The sequence below is a fragment of the Anser brachyrhynchus genome (assembly GCF_964034855.1).
Source record: "Anser brachyrhynchus genome assembly, contig: SCAFFOLD_686, whole genome shotgun sequence".
In the NCBI taxonomy this organism is placed as follows: Eukaryota; Metazoa; Chordata; class Aves; order Anseriformes; family Anatidae; genus Anser; species Anser brachyrhynchus.
This window is the reverse complement of record NW_027663857.1, coordinates 1-17,400: the sequence shown is the minus strand read 5'-3', so window position 1 is coordinate 17,400 and position 17,400 is coordinate 1. Positions and strand designations below refer to the sequence as shown.

The 17,400-nt window shown below is 66.1% G+C and overlaps 1 protein-coding gene across 1 annotated transcript; it reads left to right on the top strand.

The window, feature by feature from the left end:
- Positions 1-55: 55 nt before the first annotated feature.
- On the top strand, positions 56-16,690 carry LOC308186736 (lysine-specific demethylase 5C-like). The gene is given in 26 exon segments (XM_080608911.1): positions 56-244; positions 1,355-1,489; positions 1,601-1,724; positions 1,821-2,005; positions 2,104-2,262; positions 2,878-2,997; positions 3,090-3,248; positions 3,335-3,516; positions 4,418-4,580; positions 4,671-4,790; positions 7,085-7,279; positions 7,365-7,546; positions 8,495-8,619; positions 8,732-8,879; positions 9,327-9,423; positions 9,541-9,663; positions 9,665-9,924; positions 10,578-10,587; positions 10,589-10,717; positions 10,800-10,979; positions 11,073-11,210; positions 11,312-11,836; positions 13,008-13,065; positions 14,428-14,627; positions 15,559-15,744; positions 16,567-16,690. Coding segments are annotated over 26 exon segments (4,077 nt in total). The 5' UTR covers positions 56-79; the 3' UTR covers positions 16,576-16,690.
- The last annotated feature ends 710 nt before the right edge of the window (positions 16,691-17,400 follow it).

Below are 17,400 nucleotides of genomic sequence, written 5' to 3'. Positions count from 1 at the left end.
CCGGGGGGGGGATTTTTTTGGGGGGGGGGGGGGGCAGACATCGCGTAACCCCCCCCCCCGGCTTCGTTTTCAGGTGGTGATGGAGGAGGGGGGCTACGAGGCCATCTGCAAGGACCGGCGGTGGGCGCGGGTGGCGCAGCGCCTCGCCTACCCGTCGGGGAAGAACATCGGCTCGCTGCTGCGCGCCCACTACGAGCGCATCATCTACCCCTACGAGATGTACCAGTCGGGGGCCAACCTGGTGGTGAGGGCGCGGGGGGGGGCGCGGGGGGGGGGTTAGGACCTTGGGGGGGGGTTTAAAACCGGAGGGGGAGTTTTAGAACCTTGGGGGGGGGGGGGTTAGGACCTTGGGGGGGGGGGGTTTAGGACCTTGGGGGGGGGGGTTTAGGACCTTGGGGGGGGAGTTTTAGAACGGGGGGGGGCATCTAGAACTGGAGGGGTTGGATTTTAGAACCCTGGGGGGGGGGGGGGGGGGGGGGTTTAGGACCGGGGGGTGGGATTTTAGGACCTTGGGGGGGGGGTTAGGACCGGGGGGTGGGATTTTAGGACCTTGGGGGGGAGGTTTAGGACCTTGCGGGGGGATTTTAGAACCTCTGGGGGGGGGGGGGGTTTAGGACCTTGGGGGGGGGGGGGGTTAGGACCTTGGGGGGGGGGGTTAGGACCTTGGGGGGGGGGTTAGGACCTTGGGGGGGGGGGTTAGGACCTTGGGGGGGGGGTTTAGGACCTTGGGGGGGGAATTTAGAACCGGGGGGGGGGGGTTTAGCACCTTGGGGGGGGGGGGTGTAGAACCGGGGGGGTTGGGTTTTAGAACCCCTTGGGGGGGGGGGGTTAGAACCCCTGGGGGGGGGGGGGTTTAGGACCCTTGGGGGGGGAATTTAGAACCGGGAGGGGTTGGATTTTAGAACCTTGGGGGGGGGGGGTTTAGGACCTTGGGGGGGGGGTTTAGAACCCTTGGGGGGGGGGGTTAGGACCTTGGGGGGGGAATTTAGAACCGGGGGGGGAGGGGTTTAGCACCTTGGGGGGGTGGTTTTAGCACCTTGGGGGGGGGGGGTGTAGAACCAGGGGGCTTGGGTTTTAGAACCCCTGGGGGGGGGGGTTTAGAACCCCTGGGGGGGGGGGTTTAGAACCCCTGGGGGGGGGGTTTAGCACTTTGGGGGGGGGGGTTTAGAACCGGAGGGGTTGGATTTTAGAACCTTGGGGGGGGGGGATTTAGAGCCTTGGGGGGGGTTTTGGAACTGGAGGGGTTGGATTTTAGAACCGGGGGGAGGGATTTTAGAACGGGGGGGGGGATTTTAGAACGGGGGGGGGGATTTTAGAACCGGGGGGGTCCCCGCTGACGGCCCCGTCCCTCCAGCAGTGCAACACGAGGCCGTTCGAGAGCGAGGAGAAGGACCGGGAGTACAAGCCCCACAGCATCCCGCTGCGCCAGTCCGTCCAGCCCTCCAAGTTCAACAGCTACGGCCGGCGCGCCAAGCGCCTGCAGCAGGAGGTGAGCCCTTCCCCGAGCGCCCCCGCCCCGCCCCGACCCCCCCCCCAAAAATTAAAATAACCCCCTCCCGAGCTTTTAGGGAGCCCCCCCGCCCCGATGCTTGTCCCGCAGCCCGAGCCGACGGAGGAGGACATCGAGAAGAACCCGGAGCTGAAGAAGCTGCAGATCTACGGGGCCGGCCCCAAGATGCTGGGGCTGGGGCTGGTGGCCAAAGACAAGACCCTGCGGAAAAAAGGTGCCGTGGGGCGGAGGCAGCGAGCGATGGGGCGGGCCGGGGGGTTACCGGGGGGCGGCTTTGTGACCCCCCACCCCCCGTCGCATCGCCCCGCAGATAAAGAGGGTCCCGAGTGCCCCCCGACCGTGGTGGTGAAGGAGGAGCCGGCGGGGCCCGAGGCCAAGGTGGAGCCGGCGTCGCCCCGCGCCTACCTGGAGGGCAAGGAGGAGCTGCGGCACAGCCCCGAGCCCTGCACCAAGATGACCATGCGCCTGCGCCGCAGCCACAGCAACAGCCAGTTCGTAAGTGGGGCTTGAAAGCTCGGGGGGGGGGGGGGGACACGCAAATAGGGCCGGGACCCCCTCCCCGTTCCCCTAACCCCTTGGCGGCGTCCCGCCAGGTGGACTCGTACATCTGCCGCATCTGCTCGCGGGGGGACGAGGACGACAAGCTGCTGCTGTGCGACGGCTGCGACGACAACTACCACATCTTCTGCCTCCTGCCGCCCCTGCCCGAGATCCCCAAGGGCATCTGGCGCTGCCCCAAATGCGTCATGGCGGTAAGGGGGGGGCGCGGGGTCACCCCCCCCCATTGTCCCCGCCGCGTCCCATCTCCGCGTGGGGACGGGGACCCCCGTGTCGTGTCCGAGGGGCTCCCCCACCCCGCAGTTCGCAGCCTTCCCCATCCGTCTGCGGGGCTGGGGACCCGAAATCCCGTATTTGCGGGGCCGGGGACCCCCGTGTCACGTCGCCGAGGTTGGGGACCCCCAGAGGGTGTTGTGTCTGCGGGGTTGGGGACCCCCGCGTGCCCTCTGCGCAGCTGGGGCCTCCCAGACCGCAGCGCGTCCCGTATTTCTGCGGGGCCAGCACCCGCGCGTCCTGTTTGCGGGACCAGGGACCCCTGAATCTCTCCTTAGCCCATCTTTCTGCGGGTTCGGGACCCCCACATCCTATTTATGGGGCCGGGGACCCCCGATTCACGTCCCCTTCCGTCCGGGGGACCGAGAAATCCGCGTCGCGTCCGCTTTGAAAGCCGGGGACCCGTCCCGCACGCGTGGCCGAGGAACCCTTTTTGTCCTGTTTTATCGCTTCTGTGGGGCTGGGGGACTCGTGCTCCCTCTGTGGGGTCAGAGACCCCCACCCCAAGCCCCCCCCGTCTCTCCCCCCCCCCAAAGGAATGCAAGCGGCCGCCGGAGGCTTTCGGCTTCGAGCAGGCGACGCGGGAGTACACGCTGCAGAGCTTCGGCGAGATGGCCGACTCCTTCAAGGCCGACTACTTCAACATGCCCGTCCACGTCAGTCCCCACACCCCCCGCGAGGCATCGGGGACCCCCCCCGAGCCCCCCGTTTTGTCCCTGACGCGTGCGTGTCCCCCATCCCCCCCCAGATGGTCCCCACGGAGCTGGTGGAGAAGGAATTCTGGCGGCTGGTGAACAGCATCGAGGAGGACGTGACGGTGGAGTACGGCGCCGACATCCACTCCAAGGAATTCGGCAGCGGCTTCCCCATCAGCGACGGCAAGAGGAAGCTCTCTCCCGAGGAGGAGGTGAAGGGGGGGGTCCCCGTTTGTCCCCGCGGAGGGGGGGCGATGCTGTCCCCAACGTGGGGGTGACACCGTCCCTCCCCCCGCAGGAGTACGCCGGCAGCGGCTGGAACCTGAACGTGATGCCGGTGCTGAAGCAGTCGGTGCTGTGCCACATCAACGCCGACATCTCGGGCATGAAGGTGCCCTGGCTCTACGTGGGCATGGTCTTCTCCGCCTTCTGCTGGCACATCGAGGACCACTGGAGCTACTCCATCAACTACCTCCACTGGTAGGGGGGCTCGGGGGGGGCAGGAGGAGGCTTTTGGGGTGCTCTTGAGCCCCTCAGGGATGAGCAGAAGGGGTGGGATGAGGTTTTTGGGGTGCTGTTGACCCTCCAGGGATGAGCTTAAGATACGGAAGGAGGCTTTTGGGGTGCTATTGACCCCATAGGGGTGAGCAGAAGATGTGGGATGAGGTTTTTGGGGTGCTTTTGACCCTCTAGGGATGAGCTCAAGATACAGAAGGAGGTTTTTGGGGTGCTATTGACCCCCCAAAAATGAGCTCAAGATACAGGAGTAAGTTTTTGGGGTGCTGTTGACCCCACAGGGATGAGCTCAAGATACGGAAGGAGGCTTTTGGGGTGCTATTGACCCCGTAGGGGTGAGCAGAAGGTGTGGGACGAGGTTTTTGGGGTGCTGTTGACCCTCCAAGGATGAGCTCAAGTTATGGAAGGAGGTTTTTAGGGTGCTGTTGATCCCCCAGAAATGAGTTCAAGGTATGGAAGGAGGCTTTTGGGGTGCTGTTGACCCCCCAGAAACGAGTTCAAGGTATGGAAGGAGGATTTTGGGGTGCTGTTGACCCCCTAGGGTCCGTCCCAAGATGTGGGATGGGGCAAGGAAAGGCTTTTGGGGTTGACCACTCAGGGACAAGGTGAAGACGCGGGAGTAAGTTTTTGGGGTGCTGCTGCTCCCTCAGGGGTGAGCCAACCACGTGGGATGGGGCCAGAGGAGGCTTTTGGGGTGCTGGTGACCCCACAACGTCGTGCGGGGCAGGAGGAAGCCCAAGGGCCGAGCCCGAAACCCTGAAGGCTGCTTTTAGGGTGCTGCCGCCCCCCTGGGGGCCGTCCCAAGACGCGCTGCGGGGTGACTGGAGGTTTTGGGGTGCCCCTGCCCCCCCCTTTGTCTCCCCAGGGGCGAGCCCAAGACGTGGTACGGCGTGCCGTCCTTCGCGGCGGAGCACCTGGAGGAGGTGATGAAGAAGCTGACGCCCGAGCTCTTCGAGAGCCAGCCCGACCTGCTGCACCAGCTCGTCACCCTCATGAACCCCAACACCCTCATGGCCCACGGCGTCCCCGTGAGTATCGGGGTGGCCCCGAGCCCCGCCGCCTCCCCAAATCCCCCCCCGTTTTATCCCCTATATTGTGCCACCCCCCCACATTTGTAGGTCGTGAGGACCAACCAGTGCGCCGGCGAGTTCGTCATCACCTTCCCGCGGGCGTACCACAGCGGCTTCAACCAGGGCTACAACTTCGCCGAGGCCGTCAACTTCTGCACCGCCGACTGGGTGAGCCCCCCAAAAATGGGGTGATCCCCCGCCCAAAAAACAGGGCGATCCCCCCAAAACATTGGGTGAACCAGAAGGAGGGGATTTGGGGCGCCGCGAGCGCCGTGCCCTCCCTCGCAGGGCGATGGCGAGCTGTGGTATGGGGTGGGAGGTGGTTTTTGAGGTGAAGTGGTCCCTAAATGTAGGGAAGACCCCCCTAAAAATGCCCTCCGACCCTGGGCAGACACCCAAAACCTCCGCTAAATCTGGGGTGAATGCATTGAAGCCCCCCAGAAAAAAAATACCCCAAAATCTGGGGCAGCGCCACCCCCAACTCCTTAAATTTGGGGTAAATATCTTCAAATCTGCCCCCAAACTTACAGCAAAATGCCCCAAACTCTGGGTAAATGCCTTCGACCTTCCCCAAATCCTCCCTAACCAGGGGTCAACATTTTTAGGCCCCCCCCCAAACCTAGGATCCCCCTAAAAACCACCCCAAATCTGGGACAAACACCTTCACATGCCCCCAGAGCCCACAAAACTGAGGCAAATGCCCTCATACATCCCTAAATCCCCCCGAGTCCAGGGCAAACACCTTCATACGTCCCCAAACCCGATGCAAACATCCCCAAATCTGGGCCAAATGCCCCCTAAACCTGGAGCAAGCACCTCTGTGCACTCCGAAATCCCCCCAAATCTGGGGCAGACGCCTCTAAGCACCCCTAAATCCCTCCAGACTTGAGGCAAATGCCCCCTGAATTCCCCCACATGTGAGACAAACGCCTCTGAACACCCCTAAATCCCCCCAGACCTCGGGCATAAGCCTCCAAACAGCCTTAAATCCCCCCCAAACCTGGGGCAAACACATCTGTGTACCCCTAAATCCCCCCAAACCCAGAACAAATGCCTCTGTGCACCCCTAAATCCCCCCAAACCCAGAACAAATGCCTCTGTGCACCCTTAAATCCCCCCAGACCCAGAGCAAACCCTTCTAAGCACCCCTAAATCCCCCCAAACCTGGGCCAAATGCCTCTCTGCACCCCTAAATCCTCCCAAACCTGGGCCAAATGCCCCCTAAATCCCCCCAGACCTGGGCCAAATGCCTCTCTGCACCTCTAAATCCCCTCAAACCTGGGCCAAATGCCCTCTAAATCCTCCCAAATGTCACAGAAACCCCTCAGTGCACCCCTAAATCCCCGCAAACCTGGGGCAAACCCCTCAGTGCACCCCTAAATCCCCTCAAACCTGGGCGAAATGCCTCTGTGCACCCCTAAATCCCCCCAAACCTGAGCCAAATGCCCCCTAAATCCTCCCAAACCTGCCACAAAGCCCTCAGTGTACCCTTAAACCCCCCCAAACCCAGGCCAAATGCCCCCTAAATCCTCCCAAACCTGCCACAAACCCATCTGTGCACCCCTAAATCCCCCCAAACCCGGTCCAAACGCCCCCTAAATCCTCCCAAACCTGCCGTAAACCCCTCAGTGCACCCCTAAACCCCCCCAAACCCGGTCCAAGTGCCCCCTAAATCCTCCTAAACCTGCCACAAACCCATCTGTGCACCCCTAAATCCCCCCAAACCTGGGCCAAATGCCCCCTAAATCCTCCCAAACCCGGGCTAAATGCCTCTGTGCACCCCTAAACCCCCAAAACTGGGTCAAATGCCCCCTAAATCCTCCCAAACCCGGGCCAAATGCCTCTGTGCACCCCTAAATCCCCCCAAACCCAGAACAAATATCCCCTAAATCGTCCCAAACCTGCCGCAAACCCCTCAGTGCACCCCTAAACCCCCCCAAACCTGGGCCAAATGCCCCCTAAATCCCCCCAAACCCGGGCTAAATGCCTCTGTGCACACCTAAACCCCCAAACCCGGTCCAAATGCCCCCTAAACCCCCCCAAACCCGGTCCAAATGCCCCCTAAACCCCCCCAAACCCGGTCCAAATGCCCCCTAAAGCCCCCCAAACCCAGTCCAAATGCCCCCTAAACCCCCCCAAACCTGGGCCAAATGCCCCCTAAATGCCCCCAAACCCGGGCTAAATGCCTCTGTGCACCCCTAAACCCCCCCAAACCCGGTCCAAACGCCCCCTAAAGCCCCCCAAACCCGGTCCAAATGCCCCCTAAACCCCCCCAAACCCGGTCCAAATGCCCCCTAAACCCCCCCAAACCCGGTCCAAATGCCCCCTAAACCCCCCCAAACCCGCCGCAAACCCCTCAGCGCGCCCCTAAACCCCCGCGCCCTACCCCAGCCCCTCCGCCCCCCACCCCCCCCGCGATTTTGGGGTGACGTGTCCCCCCCTGTTCCCCCTTTTCCTCCCAGCTCCCCGCCGGCCGGCAGTGCATCGAGCACTACCGCCGCCTGCGCCGCTACTGCGTCTTCTCCCACGAGGAGCTCATCTGCAAGATGGCAGCCTGCCCCGAGAAGCTCGACCTCAACCTGGCGGCCGCCGTGCACAAGGAGATGTTCGTGCTGGTGCAGGAGGAGCGCAAGCTCCGCAAGGCGCTGCTGGAAAAGGTGGGGAGGGGACACCGCCACGGCAGGGGGTGGGGGGACGCGTTCGGGGACGGGGCCGCGCTGAGCCACCCCGCGAACCCCGCAGGGCATCACGGAGGCGGAGAGGGAAGCGTTCGAGCTGCTGCCCGACGACGAGAGGCAGTGCGACAAGTGCAAGACGACGTGCTTCCTCTCGGCGCTGGCCTGCTACGACTGCCCGCAGTGCCTCGTCTGCCTCTACCACATGGACGACCTCTGCAAGTGCCCCCGCAGCAAGCAGTACCTCAGGTGGGGGCTCCCCGCAAAAGGGGGGGGCGGGTTTGGGGGGCGTGGTTTGGGGCCCCGCGTCCCCCAAAAGAGGGATGTGGGCACGGTTTGGGGGTGCCGGGGGTCTTGGTGTAGCCAAATAGGGGGATGTGGGCACGGTTTGGGGGTGCCAGGGGTCTTGGTGTAGCCAAATAGGGGGATGTGGGCACGGTTTGGGGGTGCTGGGGGTCTTGGTGTACCCAAACAGGGGGACGTGGACATGGTTTGGGGGTGCTCTGGGACCCTGTGTCCCCAAAAGAGGGGTGTGGGCACGGTTTGGGGGTGCCGGGGGTCTTGGTGTAGCCAAATAGGGGGGTGTGGGCACGGTTTGGGGGTGCTGGGGGTCTTGGTGTGCCCACATCCCCCCGTTTGGGTACGGTTTGGGGGTGCCATGGGTCTTGGTGTACCCAAACGGGGATGTGGGCACGGTTTGGGGGTGCCGGGGGTCTTGGTGTAGCCAAAGAGGGGGACGTGGACGTGGTTTGGGGTGCACTGGGTCCCTGTGTCCCCAAAAGGGGGGTGTGGGTACGGTTTGGGGGTGCCGAGGGTCTTGGTGTCCCCAAAAGGGGGATGTGGGCACGGTTTGGGGGTGCTCTGGGTCCCTGTGTCCCCAAAATGGGGGTGTGGGCACTGTTTGGGGGTGCTGGGGGTCCCTGTGTCCCCCCCAAAAGGGGCACCTGGGCAGAGTTTGGGGGTGCTTTGGGCCTTGGTGTCCCTGTAAGGGAGCTGTGGGCACGGTTTGGGGGTGCTGTGGGTTTTGGTGTCCCCAAATAGCGGGATGGGGTTGAAGTCTGGGGGTGCTGCGGGTCCCTGCGTCCCCATAAGGGAGGTTTGGGGGTGTCACAGCCCTTGGCATCCCCACAGCGTCCGTGCTTCCCCCCCAAAAAAAAAAAACTGGAAACCCAAAAAAGCCCTTTTTCCCCCCAAAAGGTACCGCTACACGCTGGACGAGCTGCCGGCCATGCTGCACAAGCTGAAGGTGCGCGCCGAGTCCTTCGACATGTGGGCCAACAAGGTGCGCATCGCCCTGGAGGTGGAGGACGGCCGCAAGCGGAGTGAGTGGGGGGTCCGGGGGGGGGGAAAAAAAAAGGCGGGGGGGGGGGTCTTTTAGGGGCGTCGGGGGGGGGTCCCAGCGCGGCCCTGACGTCCCCGTCCCCTCCCCGGCAGCGCTGGAGGAGCTGCGGGCGCTGGAGTCGGAGGCGCGGGAGCGCAAGTTCCCCGAGAACGAGCTGCTGCACCGCCTCAAGGGCTGCCTCAGCCAGGCCGAGCGCTGCGTCTCCGAGGCCCTGGGGCTCATCAGCTCCCAGGAGACCGGGTGAGCGTCCCCCCATGTCCCCCCGGTGTCCCCCGATGTCCCCCTGGTGTCCCCCCGAAGCCCCCCTGCCTTCCCTCTCCATCCCCGTCCCGTCCTCTCCCCGTTCTCGTCCCGTTTCTCCCCCGTTTTCGCCCCGTTTCTCCCCGTCCTGTTTCTCCCCGTCCCCTGTCACCGCGTCGCTGCGGTGCCCAGGTGGCTTTTTGTCCCCGTCGCGTCCTTGCCCTGTCCCCTCCTTGTCCCCTGGCTCTGTCCCCTGCAGCCCCCAGGCTCGTGCCACGTCCCTGATGGCCACCGTGTCCCCTCGTCCCTGCCCTGTCCCCTCCAGGCCCCGTTCGCCTCTGTCCCCACCCTGGTGGTGTGTGGGGGGGTCCCAGCCCCCCCCACGTCCCCGCAGCAGGGGGGGTGACGCGTCCCCTGTCCCCCCCCCCCGCCCCAAAACAACCCCAGGCTTCCAGCGCCCTCGCTGACGGTGGAGGAGCTCCGCGCCTTCCTGGAGCAGATGAACCAACTCCCCTGCGTCATGCACCAAATCGGGGAGGTCCAGGTGAGCCGGGGGGGCCCCCCAATGTCCCCCCCACCCCCCCGGAACCCCCAGGGGGCGGGACACCAAGTCAGCAGCGCTGACCGTGTCCCCCCCCCCCCTCTTTTTTTCCCCCCCCAGGCCCTGCTGGAACGCGTCGAAGCCTTCCAAGCGGAGGCGCGGGCGGCTCTGGAAGCGACCCCCCCGGGGGGACCCGGAGCGGCCCCCCCAGCTCCGGGGGCTTTACGGGGGCTGCTGGAACGGGGGGGCCCGGCTCGGCGTGGAGGTCCCGGAGGGGCGCAGGTTGGAGCGGCAGCTGGCCCAGGCCGCTTGGTTGGAGGAGGTGACGGCCACCTTGCGCTCCCCCCGCGCCCGCGTCCCCCTCCCCGTCATGAGGGGCCTGATCCAGGCCGGCCGCACCGTGGCGCCCAGCCCCGCCGTCGACGTGGCCATGGCCGAGCTGCAGGAGCTGCTCACCATCGCCCAGCGCTGGGAGGAGAAGGCCCAGATGTGCCTGGAGGCCAGGTCAGGATGCGGCCCCCCCCCCGGTGAGGGGGGCTGGGGGGGGTCCCTGAGTCCCTGGAGGGGGTCCCGGTATCCCTCAGGGGCTCCGTCGGGTTTTGGGAGGGGGAATTAAGGGGCTGGGGAGGGTCCTGGAGTCCCTGGAGGGGGTCCTGGTATCCCCTAGGGAGGTCTTCGGGTTTTGGGAGGGGGAATTAAGGGGCTGGGGGGAGTCCCTGAGTCCTTGGAGGGGGTCCCTGAGTCCTTTGAGGGGGTCCTGGTATCCCCCAGGGGCTCCTTTGGGTTTTGGGAGGGGGAATTAAGGGGCTGGGGAGGGTCCCTGAGTCCCTTAAGGGGGTCCCAGTATCCCTCAGGGGCTCTTTCGGGTTTTGGGAAGGGGAGTTAAGGGGCTGGGGGGTCCCTGAGTCCCTCCAGGTGGTCCCGGTATCCCCCAGGAGGACGTTTGGGGTTTGGGAGGGGGGATTAAGGGGCTGGGGGCTGCCCCCTGTGCCCTTCTCAGGGGTTAAAGGGCCCGGGAGCCCTCCCCACGTCCCTCAGGAGGGGTTTCAGGGGGCTGGGGCTCGTCCGCCTCCGTTCCTGGGGGTCGGCGAGGCCGCGTTTGGGATTTGGGGGTGGGGTCCTCACCCCCTCCTTGTATTTTCCCACCCCCCCCGCAGGCAGAAGCACCCCCCCCGCCACCCTGGCGGCCATCATCAAGGAGGCGGAGAACATCCCGGCGCTGCTGCCCAACATCCAGGCCCTCAAGGAGGCGCTGGCCAAGGCTCGCGCCTGGATCGCCGACGTGGAGGAGATCCAGGTGGGCTCCGCCGCCCCCTCCCCGTGCTTTTATCTTAGCCGGGGGGGGGCTCACCCCCTTTTTTTTTCCTTTTTTCCCCTAGAACGGAGATCACTACCCCTGCCTGGACGATCTCGAGGGGCTGGTGGCGGTGGGCCGGGACCTGCCGGTGCGCCTGGAGGAGCTGCGGCAGCTCGAGGTGCAGGTGGGCACGGCCCACTCGTGGCGGGACAAAGCCTCCCGCACCTTCCTCAAGAAAAACTCCTGCTACACCCTGCTCGAGGTGCGTGACGGCGCCGCCGGGGGGGCCAAAAAGAGGGGCGGGGACCTCACGGCCAGCCCCCCTTTCCTTTTTTTTATTTCCTCCCCCCCCAAGGTGCTGTGCCCCTGCGCCGACGCCGGCTCCGACAGCAGCAAGCGGCTCAAGTGGCGGCAGGAGCAGCCGGGGCTCTACAAGCTGGACGCCGAGAGCCTGGGGCTGTCGGCGCAGGATCTCCGCGACCCCGGCGCCGTGGTGAGGGGCCGGGCGAGCCGCGGGGCGCCCCGTAACCCTTCCCCCTCGCTCTACACCCCCTTATTTATTTAATTTTTTCCCCTTTTTCCCCACCCTGTTAGATCGTGGCCTTCAAGGAAGGCGAGCAGAAGGAGAAGGAGGGCATGCTGCGCCTGCGCCACGCCAACTCCCAAAAACCCGCGCCGCCCGCTCCCGGCCCCGGGCCTCCTTCGTGCGTCTGCGGCCAGCCTCCCACCCCCGGCATGCTCCAGTGCCAGCTCTGCCGGGACTGGTTCCACGCCTCCTGCGTGGCTTGGCCCCGCCTGGCCTCCCAAAAACCCTCGGCGCCGTGGTGGGAGTGGGACGCCAAGTTCCTGTGCCCGCTCTGCCAGCGCTCGCGCCGCCCGCGCCTCGAGACCATCCTGGCGCTGCTGGTGGCCCTGCAGAAGCTGCCGGTGCGGCTGCCCGAGGGCGAGGCGCTGCAGTGCCTGACGGAGCGCGCCATCACCTGGCAGGACCGCGCGCGCCGCCTCCTGGCCTCCCCCGAGCTGGCCGCCCCCCTGGAGCGCCTGGCGGCCCTGCGGCACCGCCTGCACGGCGACGGGGCCGGGGCGCTGCGGGAGGCCAGCCGCAACGAGCAGACCAAGGTGTGGGGCAGGGGGGGGCTTTTGGGGGGTCTGGGGGGGGCTTTTGGGGGGTCTGGGGGGGCTTTTGGGGGGTCTGGGGGGGCTTTTGGGGGGTCTGGGGGGGCTTTTGGGGGCGGCTTTGGGGGTGGTGGGGACTTTAGGGGGCGCCTTTTGGGGGTCGGGGGGCTTTTGGGGGTCAGGGGGGGCTTTTGGGGGCGGCTTTGGGGCTGGTAGGGACTTTAGGGGGCGGATTTTGGGGTGGGGGCCTTTTAGGGGCAGTGGGGAGCCCTTTAGGGTGGCGGTGGGGGCGGATTTTGGGGGCGGGGGGCTTTTAGGGGCAGTTGGGGAGCCCTTTAGGGTGCTGGTGGGAGGCTTTTGGGGCGGTGGGGGGGCAGCTTTGGGGCGGGGGGGCAGCTTTGGGGGCAGCGGGGGTGGCTTTTGGGGGCGGTGGGTGGCTTTTGGGGGCAGGGGGGGGCCCTTTTGGGGGCGGCGGGGGCAGCTTTGGGGCGGCTTTTGGGGCGGGGGGCTTTTAGGGGTAGGGGGGAGCCCTTTGGGGTGTTGGTGGGAGGCTTTTGGGGGTGTGGGGGGGGCAGCTTTGGGGCAGCGGGGGGCAGTGGGGGCCCCTTTTGGGACGGTGGGGGCTTTAGGGGGCAGCTTTGGGGGCAGTGGGGACTTTAGGGGGTGGCTTTTGGGGTGGTGGGCCCTTTGGGGTGGTGGGGGGCCCTTTGGGGGACAGCTTTTGGGGTGGGGGGCTTTTACAGGCGGTGGGGAGCCCTTTAGGGTGGTGGCGGGAGGCTTTTAGGGCAGCTAGGGTAGCTTTTGGGGCAGTAGGGACTTCAGGGGGTGGCTTTTTGGGGTGGTGGGGGGCCCTTTTGGGGTGGTGGTGGTGGGCTTTGGGGCAGCAGGGGCGGCTTTTGGGGCACCTAGGGTAGCTTTTGGGGTGGCGGGGGCTTTAGGGTTGCTTTTTGGGGTGGGGGGCTTCTAGGGGCAGGGGGGGACCCCTTTGGGGCTGGCCAGGGCGGCTTTAGGGACAGCGGGGGCGTGCTTTAGGGGCGACAGGGGCTTTAGGGGCGCTTTTTGGGGTGGCGGGGGGCATGGAGCTGCTGTAGTGGGGTTTGGGGGGGGGGTTGTGGGGTTTGGGGGGGCACAACGCCCCTCTCCGTGACCCTTTTTGTGTCCCCCCCCCCCCCAGGTCTCGGTGGAGAACGGTGACGCCCCCAGCCCGGAGAAGAACGGCCCCCTGCCCTCGGGTGAGTGGGGGCGCGGGGAACGTTTGGGGGGGCTGCAGGGGGGGCAGTGGATCCCAGGGGATCTACGGGATCCCGGAGGATCCCGTGGAAGCCCCACGGGGCCTGGGACCCCCCCCGTGTCGGCCCCGTTCCCTTCCTGAACCCGCTGGCCCCACGTCCTCGGGGCGGCCCCCAACGGCCTCAGGGTGTACCCCAACTTTTTGGGGTGGCCCCCTGCGTCCTTGTGGCGACCCCAATGTTTTTGGGGAGGCCCCAATGTCCTCGGGGTGACCCCTACGTCCTCATGGTGCCCCCCAACATTTCTTGGGGTGACCCCCCCATGTCCTTGTGGTGGCCCCCTATGTCCTCATGGTGGTCCCCCAACATTCTGGGGTGGCCCCCACGTCCTTGTGGTGACCCCAGTGTTTTTGGGGTGGCCCGAGTGTCCTCGGGGTGACCCCAAACGTTCTTGGGGTGCCCCCCACGTCCTCATGGTGCCCCCCAACGTTCTTGGGGTGACCCCCCCATGTCCTCGTGGTGGCCCCCTATGTCCTCATGGTGGTCCCCCAACATCCTGGGGCAGCCCCCACGTCCTCGGGGTGGCCCTAGCGTCCTCGGGGTGGCCCGTAATGTCCTTGGGGTGGCCCCTACGTCCTTGGGGTGACCCCAGTGTTTTTGGGGTGACCCCTACGGTCCTCATGGTGCCCCCCAACATTTCTTGGGGTGGTCCCCCAGGTCCTCATGGTGGTCCCCCAATGTCCTGGGGTGGCCCCCACGTCCTTGGGGTGGCCCCCACGTCCTTGGGGTGGCCCCCACGTCCTTGGGGTGGCCCCCACGTCCTTGGGGTGACCCCAGTGTTTTTGGGGTGGCCCCAGTGTCCTCGGGGTGACCCCTGTGTCCTCATGGTGGTCCCGCAACATCCTGGGGTGGCCCCCCACGTCCTCGTGGTGGCCCCCTATATCCTCATGGGGGTCCCCCAACATCCTGGGGTGGCCCCCACGACCTCGTTGTGTCCTCCTGGTGGCCCCAATGTTTTTGGGGTGGCCCCCAATGTTTTCGGGGTGACCCCCAACATTTCTTGGGGTGATCCCCCAGGTCCTCATGGTGGTCCCCCAACGTCCTGGGGTGGCCCCCAGTGTCCTCGTGGTGTCCCCAGTGTCCTCGGGGTGGCCCGTAATGTCCTCGGGGTGGCCCCCCCGTCCTTGGGGTGACCCCCCAGGTCCTCATGGTGGTCCCCCAATGTCCTGGGGTGGCCCCCAGTGTCCTCGTCATGTCTCCCCTGTCCTCGGGGTGGCCCCCCCGTCCTTGGGGTGCCCCCCCGGTCCTCGGGGCGTCCCCCCCGTCCTCGGGGCGTCCCCCCCACGTGCCGCCGTGTCCCCGCAGAGCTGGAGGCGCTGAGCGCGGCGCTGCCGCGGCTGCAGGGCCCGGTGCTGGAGCTGGCCGAGGGCGCGCGGCGGCCGCTGGAGGAGCTGATGATGGAGGGCGACCTCCTCGAGGTGACGCTGGACGAGGCCCAGAGCATCTGGCGCCTGCTGCAGGCCGCCCGCCCGCCCCCCCTCGGCCTCTTCCGCCTCCTCCTCGAGGTACGGGCACCCCAAAACCCCCCCCGGGCACCCCAAATCCCCCCCCCAACCACCCCAAGCCCCCAGTAACCCAAAACCACCCCAGAAAACCCCAAAAGCCACCCCACGACCACCCGAGGTCGAGGCCGGAGCCTCCCCGGGATCCCGAGCCTGCCCCGAGTCTCGTAGGGGACCCCAAAAATCCCCCGGCGATCCCAGAACCGGGCCCCCCGAAATGTTTCCCTCTGTTTCCTGCATCTCGGGGACCCCAAATAGCCCCCCCCGGACCCCAAAACCTTCCCCGGCCTCCTCCCCGTGTCCTCTCCCAGCTCCTGTTCAAGGCGGGGACCGAAAATGGTCACGGGAGACCCCAAAACCGCCGCCGGGCATTTCCCCGCACCCTATTTTGTCACATCCTTGACACGGGGACCCCGAACCATCCCCTATTCCCCCTCCTCTTCGAGGGGGGGACCCCAAAACCCCACCTTTATTCCCCCTCTTCCTCAAGGGGGGGGGACCCCAAATTTCTTTGGGGACCCCAAAACCCATCCCTTATTCCCCTTCTTCCTCAAGATGACCCCAAATCTCTTGGGGACCCCAAACCCGCCCGTTATTCCCCCTCCTCCTGAAGGAGGAGACCCCAAAACCCTCGGTACCCACAACCCCATCCCTTATTCCCCCTTTTCCTCAAGGGGGGGGACCCCAAATTTCAATGGGGACCCCAAAACCCCTCCCTTATTGCCCCCCCCTTCCTCAAGATGACCCCCAATCCCTCCCTTACTCCCCCTCTTCCTCAAGCGGGGACCCCAAATTTCCTTGGGGACCCCAAATTTCCTTTGGGACCCCAAAACCCTCCCTTATTCCCCTTCCTCCTCGCTTTTGGGACCCCAAATCCCCCCCAAATCTTTGGGGGGGGGGGTGCACACGTTGACCCTATGTCCCCCCCCCCCAGCTGGAGCAGGCGGAGCGGCGGGGGGCGCGGGGCCGGGGCCGGGACCCCGAGCGGCGCCGCAAGCGCCGGGGGGATCGGGGCGATGCCCCCCCCCTGGCCAAGGAGGAGCTGGAGCCAAAGAGGAGCAGGGGTCCTGAGGGGGGGGCCCCCCGGGACAGCCCCCCCCCCGGCCCCCACGCCACGGGGGTGAGTGGGGAGGGGACCCCGTTATCCTGGGGGGGGGGGGCAGTGGAATTAATTGGGGGGGGTCCTAGGGGGAGTGGGGGGGCACCCCAATATCTTGGGGGGGGTAGTGATGAATTGGGGGGGGTCTTGGGGGAATGGGGGGGCCCCCAGTATCTTGGGGGGGGCCCCCAGTATCTTGGGGGGGGCCCCCAGTATCTTGGGGGGGGCCCCCAGTATCTTGGGGGGAGCAGTGGACTTAATTGGGGGGGGTCCTAGGGGGCTGTGGGGCTGTACCCCAATATCTTGGGGGGGGGGGCAGTGTAATTAATTGGGGGGGGTCCTAGGGGGCTATAGGGGGAGTGGGGGAGGTACCCCAATATTTGGGGGGGGCAGTCTAATTAATTGGGGGGGGTCCTAGGGGACTATGGGGGGAGTGGGGGGGGCACCCCAATATCTTGGGGGGGGGGCAGTGTAATTAATTGGGGGGGTCCTGGGGGGCTGGGGGGGACCTCATTATCCTGGGGGGGGGAGAGTCAGTGTAACTAAAGGGGGAGGTCCGAGGGGGCTTTGGGGTGAGGGGGACCCCAATATCTTTGGGGGGGGTCCTGGGGTAATGGGGGGGGAAGAGGAGACCCCAATTGGGGGGGGGGGGCAAGGGCAACTGGGGGGGGGGCATGGGAGGGTATCTGGGCCCCCGAAGTGCTAGGACGGGGGGCGGGGGGGGGGGGGGATGGTCCTTAAAAGGGTTTTGGGCTACGGGGGGGTCCTTGGGCTTTTGGGGTGTACGGGGGGGGGATTTATTGGGGAGGGGGCACTACATGTGTGTGTTCCCCCCCCCCCCAGGACTCGTGACGCGGAGCCCCCACCTCGGATGGACGCGCCTGAAGGCGGCGGCGGCGGGGAGAAATGGGGGGGGGGGGGGACCAGGAGGCCGCGGCCCCCCCTCCCCCCCCCAAAAAAAAACAAACCCCATCGCGCCCCCCCCCCCCCACCCGGAGCGGCCCCCCCCGCCCCGTGCTGTAATTATTTGAGTTGATTTCTTTTGTATCGTCCGGGGGGGGGGGGGGGGACCACACGCAAAGGGGGCCCGGGACCCCCCCCCCCCAGCTCCGGGGGGGGGCACAACCAGCACAGCAGGGCCCAGCCCCCCCCCTCCCTCCCCCCCCCCTCGCGCCGGGTTTTTTATAGGAATTGGGGGGCTGGGGGGGGGGGGCGGGGGGAGAGGAAGAGGTGGGGGGGCGGCTTCGGGCCCCCCCCCCGCCCCCTCGCCGACACTACCGGTCTCGGGCTCTTTGTAGCGGGGGGGGGGGGCCGGGGGGGGCCTTATTTTATTGTATTATGATTTTTTTTTATTATTATTAAACTTTGGAGGCTAAAACCGAGGCTGGTTTTTGAGGGGGGGGGGCCGGGGGGAGGGGGGGGACCGTGCCCACCTTGCCCGCACGGCGGCTGACTGGAAATGAGGGGGGCGCATGCGCGGAGGGTGCAGGGGCTCAGGCGCTTCCCCATTGGGCGCCGCTCCTGCCAATCGGTGCCGCCTCCGCCAATGGGCGCGCGGCGAGGGGGCGGGACGAGGGGCAGGTGGCGGCGGCGGCGCGAGGCGGCGGTGAGAGGTGGCTCCGGGTGGGGAAAAGCGTCGTTTTTGAGTAAAAAAAAATACTTTTTTTTTTTTTTTTT